The sequence below is a fragment of the Tiliqua scincoides genome, chromosome 2 (genome assembly GCF_035046505.1).
Source record: "Tiliqua scincoides isolate rTilSci1 chromosome 2, rTilSci1.hap2, whole genome shotgun sequence".
NCBI classification, from domain to species: domain Eukaryota; kingdom Metazoa; phylum Chordata; class Lepidosauria; order Squamata; family Scincidae; genus Tiliqua; species Tiliqua scincoides.
In genome coordinates, this window is record NC_089822.1 from 118,716,828 (window position 1) to 118,725,013 (window position 8,186).

General features: G+C 44.6%; 1 protein-coding gene across 1 annotated transcript; it reads left to right on the forward strand.

The window, feature by feature from the left end:
* Positions 1-573: 573 nt before the first annotated feature.
* LOC136638698 (olfactory receptor 12D1-like) lies at positions 574-1,512 on the forward strand. Its single transcript, XM_066612733.1, has one exon. It carries the CDS (start codon positions 574-576, stop codon positions 1,510-1,512), a length of 939 nt encoding a protein of 312 aa, XP_066468830.1.
* The last annotated feature ends 6,674 nt before the right edge of the window (positions 1,513-8,186 follow it).

Sequence of the window (8,186 nt, forward strand, 5' to 3'; positions counted from 1 at the left end):
GAAAACCTGTGAAAATATTAAAATAAAATTTATTATTCTTAAAATAAAATTTTTAAAAAGATATGCTCAGTCTGTCACAGACACAATTAACTGACTGAGAAAGTTACTGCGATTAGTCTTCTGCCTTTTACCTAAAAATTTATTGATTTCATAAGAACGTAAGAAAAATTCTACAGGTTCAGGCCAAAGGTTCATCTGGTATAGCATCTTGTTTCCCACCAGCCCCCTCTGGGAAGCTAACAAGCTGGAGAGAAAGGTATGTGTCTCCCACATCATTGCTCCCCTGCAGTGTGTTCCGAGGTGTACTACTGCTTATGTGAGGTACTGCTTATGTTTTTTTTTTAACGGAAGCCTTAAAATGTTGGTTAGAACATTGAAATTTGGTTTGCCGTTATTATACTATACTTAACAGTGAGATGATTTTCTTTAGGAATGATAGCTTAGATGTTTACCCAAATATCAATTCTCAAATTGCCACTGTGATTAAAAAAAATAAATGCTAGGCCAACAATATTCATTCCTTTTCAATTACAGCAATCTCATTTCTTCCTGTTTTCCATATATGCCAGGCTGATGCAGAACAGGACATCAGTCACCGAATTCATCCTGATTGGTGTATCAGATGCCCGTGATTTCTACAGCTTCCTCTTTGCTCTCTTTCTGCTCCTATATATAGCCAACATCTTGGGAAACTTACTGGTGGCAACTGTGACCCTCTGGGACCCACATCTCCAGACCCCCATGTACTTCTTTATTGGCAACCTGGCTTTCATTGACATCTTCTACTTCTCTACCACAGTGCCCAAAATGTTTGTCGGGCTGGCCTCCCATAGTAACTACATCCCCTATAGTGGGTGCATTGCCCAAATGTTTTTCTTCCATTTTCTGGGCAGCACTGAAGCTATGCTTTTGGCCATCATGGGTTATGACCGCTATTTGGCCATTTGCCATCCCCTCCACTACCCTGTCTTGATGAGTCGTCAGCTACGATGGACCTTAGCTGCATCTGTGTGGACAGCTGGCTTCTTCCACTCACTTCTCCATGCCATCATGATGTCCCGTCTCTCCTTCTGCCAAGACAACCGGGTGGAGCACTTTTTCTGTGATATATCTCCACTCTTGGCCCTCTCCTGTTCTGACACCTGGATCAACAAGGCCTTGCTAACTGGGGTCACTGGCTCCATTATTATGGGCTGTTTTGCCTTAACTTTGACATCTTATGGCCTCATCTTACAGGCAGTTGTGGCCATGCGCTCAGCAGAAGGTCTCCGGCGCACTTTCTCCACCTGTGGGGCCCACCTCACTGTGGTAGCCCTCCACTATGGCTGTGCTGGAGCCATGTACCTGCGTCCTCACTCAGAGGACTCCCTAGAAACAGGCAGGGCTGTGACAGTGCTGTATACAGCAGTCACACCGGTTTTGAACCCACTAATCTACACCCTGCGCAACAAGGAAGTCAAGGCTGCTCTGAGAAGGGCCATGGACAGGAGTGCCGGTTTCCAGAGGGGGTAAAGGGAGTGTCAGAGACTTGTTCAACTACAAGGGCCTTAGAGTATTTTTGTTCCCTTTTGACAAAGTTCTTTCATCCCATAGCACTTCAGCATCTCCTTACCACTTTTATTGAAATCTTGGTACATGCGCGTTCACGCACGCACACACACATAAAAGCCAGGTGGCCCAAGTTGTCCAATCATTTGTTCAACTACCATGAAGTCATATTTTATCCCCTGACAATGCAGCAGCTATGGTGGGTCCAGCAATGAAAGCTGCTTGTTTACTAGAATTCCCAGTCTCTCTATTCAGTGATGAAGTGTGGACAAAACCTTTTGCCCAAGCTCCCATAATGCTATCCCAGAACCATCAGCTTTCTGCATCTGCCATTAAGTTCCAGCAGGACCACCACACCTGTCCCTTCCTGCCCCCTTTAACCTCCACATATACCCAATATCTTATACCTTGAGTTCAACTATGCTCCCTTCCCAATCCCATCAGTATTTCCTCTGCCAACTCTAGTATAGTAATTGATGTGCCACAAGTGGTCTGCAGGTGTACTGAAAGTTTAGGAGAGGGTCATTTATTAGTAGGGCCATTGGGGAATGTGAGCCTCCCACCAGCAGCATGGCGTGCCTTTTCAGTTGTAAAAAAAAAAAAACTGATGGCATGCCTTGACAATTTTAGCGCCTTCTCAGTGTGCTGTGAGATGAAAAAGATTGAAAATCGCTGCTCAGGTTTGTCCAAGCATTTGTCCAACCTGTTCCCCTCACATCAGGCCATAAACAGAAAATGAAAATTTGCATTATATAGGGATCCTATATCTTTTGTTCCATGCGGAGAAAAACCCGGGGGTGGGGAAGCATTTTTAGAAGACAAACAGCAGGAACAGAAAAGATGAAGCGACCCTGTTCTACTCTCCACCGCTCATTGCCACCTTCCAAGGTTGTTTTTCATTTTTTAAAGATGGAAAAAAGATACAGAACTCCATGCCACGTGATTTGGCCCTGCGTATCATAACATGTCACTTTTTTTGTTCATTCTGTCCAAACCAGCTGGATCCTTGTACATGTGTGAAAATCAAGGGCTTCCATATGAACTTTCTCCACTTTTTGCTGTTGTTGCCTCAACCATGGGCAATTTGCTATACAAATTAGAATTATGGTCATGTGCTTCCTCCCTCTCCCTCCCCCTCCCCACACAGACACCCAGCCATAGCAATCCCTGTAATAAACAAGTGTTGGGAGAGGAGACTTCCTGTCCTTATTCTACTACTTTGCATTTTCTTTTTGGGTGAAAAATAATGACAGGTAACTTAATGTATGCTGTGCTTTTAAAAATGCATTTTAAAGCATTTTTAAAAAGTATCCATGATAGAAATTCAAGGGTGGTGTAAAATGTTTAATTTCTCTAATTTATACTGTACCTTTGCCCTAAAGTCAGGAAAGAAATGAGGCTGAGTAAAGAAAAGGAACACAAACCCCATTTGATGTGGCTACAGATCAAGAAAGCTATCACAATGGCCTGATACTTCCTGTACAGAATGCAGTGCTGGCCAATGGGAGTACAAGCTAGTTCAGCCCAGCCAACTGGGACACCATATGGCAGGGGTGCTCACACTTTTTTGGCTCGAGAGCTACTTTGAAACCCAGCAAGGCCCGGAGATGTACCAGAGTTTTTTTTACAATGTTCACACCATCATAACATATAACATTTATGTGTACAATGTATGTTGGTGTACCTTGCATAACCACATGAGCCAATATTGCACAGCACAACATAACTATAAACATTTTTTGTAATTACTTGAGTTTACTTTGATGACTTGCACTGAAGTGAATCAGCCAAGGATGCATAGTCCGGACAGTAGCTGCTGACAGCCAGCCTCAAGCACACTTCCAAATGTTCATCAGTCATGGTGGAACGGTACTTGGACTTAATGATCTTCATGTAGGAAAAGGCTGACTCACATAAATAAGTGGAGCCCTTCCTGCCTCAGGTGCTCTTATATCCCTGAGGGCCCTATTGCCTTCAAGTGGCTGCAGCTGTGCAGCACACTCTGCTGGATGCCCAGGCCTTACTCTTAAAGGGGCCACTGCTGACACCACATCTACCTCCTCACCAGATCTTCCTCGATTCCAATACAAGTGGGGGGGGGGGAGCAGATCTCTATACAGACCAGTGCAAAGACAGGGGAAAGGTGTGGGGGAGGGAAGATCTCTATATAGACATCACAGCAAGACCAGTGCAAAACCCCTTACACACAGAACCAACAGAAGGAAGTTGGGGGGGGGCAGATCTCCATACATACCAGTGCAAAAACAGGGGAAAGGTAAGTCAGCCCCAGTAGAGTCAACGGGGCTCACTCCCAGGGATGCATGGATGGGAGAGAAGCCTGCCAGTGGCTCCTCTCCAGGTCTACTCATGAGTCAGCCCCAGTAGAGTCACCGGGGCTCACTCCCAGGGATGCATGGACAGGAGAGAAGCCTTCGATCAACTCATTTTGCCTCGCGATCAACCAGTGGATCGCGATTGATGTATTGAGCACCCCTGCCATATGGCATAAGCCATGAATACCCTAAAGGCTAGTTGAACTGGAAACAGTAAAGGCAGGAAGGGCTGGTTTGCACATGTCTGTAGATCACTGAATGAATGTGTCAATGGATACTAAGGGGGAAAGCATGGCATCTTGAGATGATACCAAAGTTCTGCTTCTGGTGTCTGATTTGGGATGGCACACTCAAGGCATACAAGTTGTCACTTGATCATGTTCCCATCAAGGAATGAGCATGGTCTGAACAGAGCTAGTGATTAACATACCTATCCGGGCACCATACAAGACTTGCATTCTACTCCTGTTTCAGGAGGGGCCAGTTCCAACCACCTCCTCCCACAGCTGCTCAAGGAAGTTGTGCATACGTCCAGACTTGAGTAATCCCTTGCAACCAGTGAACTTTTCTGCTTCATTTTTCCTCACTGTGTCATATGTGATTCCCTAAGCTAAGAAGACCTGACCACAGTCTCAAGCGACTGCAAACTCCCCAGAACAATGTACCAGGAACATATCCCTCAGTCACCAGTACTAATGATGCCCCAACAGTGGCCAAGAATAATTTTTCAAAGCATCAGTGGCAGGGAGAAGAAAAACATGCAAAGAGTTGTAGGGGGAAAAAGCAAACCCAACCCAAGAATGTGACTCTTGCAGCAAGCTGGAGTCTTGAGTTTAAGTGAAAATGAATCGTATGCATGTGGTTATAACATCCATTCTAGCTTGTGTTTCAGTACCATCTTCACTGGAAACAATCATTTTTAAGAGTCCAAGGTGGCATGACAGAGCCATGCTTTTGCCTGCACTCACATCCTGTCCACAGATTTTTAGTGCTTCTAAAACCTGCAAGACCTGTTGGGCCAAAGATTAGACTGGGGTAGAGGAATCATGTCTCTACCAGCCCCCCCCCCCTCACTAAAACTCTCCTTCCATGGAGAAGTTAGTTCACTGCTATTCATATTCTAATGCCAATATCTCCCCCTTGTGTCCATCATTGGAAATTGCTACATAAGACCACTTGGGCCTCAAAGATATTGAGTTTGTTTTTTCCTGCAATCACCTGGCTTGTGAGTAAGTTTATTTTGGTTTCTATGAATTTTACTGCAAATGACCTTAAAAACCTGGTTTGGCCAAAAGGGCAGGATACATATTTGAAATAAATACTCTCACTTCATGTAAGAATCTGTGTATGCACAACATGCATGGCTGAAGGAGTAACTGCAGATCAAACATCACAGATAGAGCCACTGAGGCTCTGGGACAATGATTCAAACTGAAAAGACCTCAACAAAAGGAACATAAGAACAGCCCCACTGGATTAGGCCACAGGCCCATCTAGTCCAGCTTCCTGTATCACAGCAGCCCACCAAATGCCCCAGGGAGCACACCAGATAACAAGAGGGAGGGCCTCCTGGTGCCCGCCCTTGCATCTGGCATTCTGACATAACCCATTTCTAAAATCAGAAGGTTGCACACACACATCATGGCCTGTAACTCATAATGGATTTTTCCTCCAGAAACGTGTCCAACCCCCTTTTAAAGGCATCCAGGCCAGATTTTGTTTGGGATCATGTTTATTCCACAAGAGCTCAGATTATGTGCTAGGAAAGCCAATACAGTTTACTCAGACTTCCAGTAGTCCGCAGCACCTTGAACATTTGAGGAAGTAGGGGCACAACAGGAAGAACATGTTAGGGTTGTGTGCTGTATGCTCCTGCTGCATTATCCTGAGCATATGTGTTGCCCCTCCAACCCAGCCCCCCCCCCAATTGCTTAGAGCCATTTGTCCTGCTGCATTATCAGGGCATTGCCACTGCCCTCCTCTCATGCCTTAAAATATATACAATTGTCATTGACTCTTTAAACTGCATCTAGCCAGCTCATTGGTTACAAACACAAGCATCATCAAGTGATGGTTCAACAATTAAGCAGGCCAAATGATAAGATTAATGGTATACCCAATCAACAAAGCCAGATACTATAAGCACAATGAGATCACATGTTCTTTAAATACTCTGGTTTAGGGGTTCTCCTCTATTTAAAATCACTCCATTTGAAATTACTCAAGAGCAAACCTTTGAACCTTGCCATGAATCATCCCCTGCCCACCCACAAAGAGTAGCAACAAGGCATTCCAAAAGATTGCAACTTTATTTACATTTTTGGATTGTACTATAAGATGAGGAGGTCACTCAGTGTAAAAGAGATAGTCACTGCAAGCATCTGAATCCTGGAGGCAGAAATACTGCATGAGAACCCAGGAGGGAATCTCTATTCCCCTGGACCAGAAGGAATTTAATCAGATCATCATACAGGGACAATGCTAGGAAGGTATGCAAATCCAGCAGAGGCATCTCCTCAGAAATTAGGACTAGATTCAACCCAACACCATTCCCCTCAGAAAATGGAGTAGTCCTGCAGCTTCACAAGATGATACATGAATTAGAAAGCTGCTCTGTTGTGATCTCCAGCTGGATATCAAAATATAAAAGGCCTCTCCAGGCACCTGGCTCATGCAGGGTCACCTCCTCCCCATTAGATTTCACCTTACGGATGGTGGCCATGAATGGCACAGCAACATTGTCAAGTTTGTTGACCAGAAGGCAAGCTGTAGATTTACTTTTGGGAGGTACCATCACCTTCTTTTCACGATTTTCATAAATTCTCCTTGTCACAGAGACAGCCTTCTCATTATCCTCCGTGTATTTCACTGTGGCTGTCATGTTGGCAATTGTAAACTGACATGAATTAGCAAAACCAAGCCCCCATAGGCGTCTCCATACAACTCTGTCCGTAACTATGGTCTCCCATGTCATGGAGAACGTGTGAACCTGTGACACATCACTCCTGTTGATAAATGTATCCTTCTTTAAGACATAGGTGTTGCCACTCTCTGCCGAAACGTTACCTGCGGTCACTTTTAGTATTTTGATGGTAGGGAGGTAGAGGTCACCAATCATTGGTCGGAAGCAACAGCTATTATCAGCAACAGCTTTGGCTGCTTCAATTGTGTGGAAGCTTCTGTCAACTCTGGCCAAGAAGAGCCCATTAAAGGCCTGAAAAGCTACCACATTGTCTCTATAAAAGACTTCAAATTGGAGGGCTGCATTTTCTGAGTAGGGAACAAGGAAGAGAGGATAGGAGTTTGGGTCTGTACTTGCAGATGCTGTGGCAAGGTACATACCAAGCGAGTCTCTCAGCATAACCTTTCGTGAAGGCAGAAGGGTGATACAGAACTTGCTCGACTCCTTTTTTTCAGACACACCCTGAATGGCACACTCATAATTTCTGCCCAAGGAGTCCCAGATCAGCTTGTTGTCCATCTGGAAGGATACTCCCTCCTCTGCATCGATGTAGGCTTTAAGTTGGCCCAGGCCTTTAGAGACAGCCTGAAAGGAGAATTGAGATGAGAAAGATGTGATCCCATTACAAGTAGTAAACTTATCCACATTTTAGTTATTTCTATAATTTCTCCATCCATTACCCCATCTCTTGCTAGTCTTTAAAGACTGAAACACTATATAAGCTTTCTGCTATAAAGGAGTGGCTGTCAGTGTGTCCACTTAACCATGTGTACCTGGTGTTTAGTGCAATACTGCCACTTAAAACAATGTTGTATAAGCACAGATAGGTTAGAGGTGCTGCACTGCAGCCATCCAACAACTGTTTATTGTTCAACCAGCCAAATTGTACAACTAACCAAAATGATCAGCTTAAATCAGTGTATCAACTTAAATGATCAACATATTGGAGATATCCAGATTCTGGGCCCAAGTACTCACCAAGGCCTCTGCAGCAGAACAGAACTATCAGGCCTTGCACTTAACTTTTGGCCTTCCTCTAAAAGTCATCATGCCCTGAAAGCATGAACCCAAGAATCAAAGTATGGAAGGCACAAGTTGAGGACATTCAGCAACAGTTCCCAAACTGTGAGCTGTGGCTCCTTGTGGAAGCCAACCGGGGAGCTGCAGAACCCTTACAAAAAACCCACAAATCTATACAACGCATAGGATTGGAACCCTAATGGGGATCAATGGCCAATGGCCCAGTAGATCAAGGGAGCCACCAGTCAAAAGAATTTGGGATCCACTGGCATACAGGGAAAGAGCTAGGCAGCCTTTCAGTTACTCTCTCCAGAAGCAGTTTT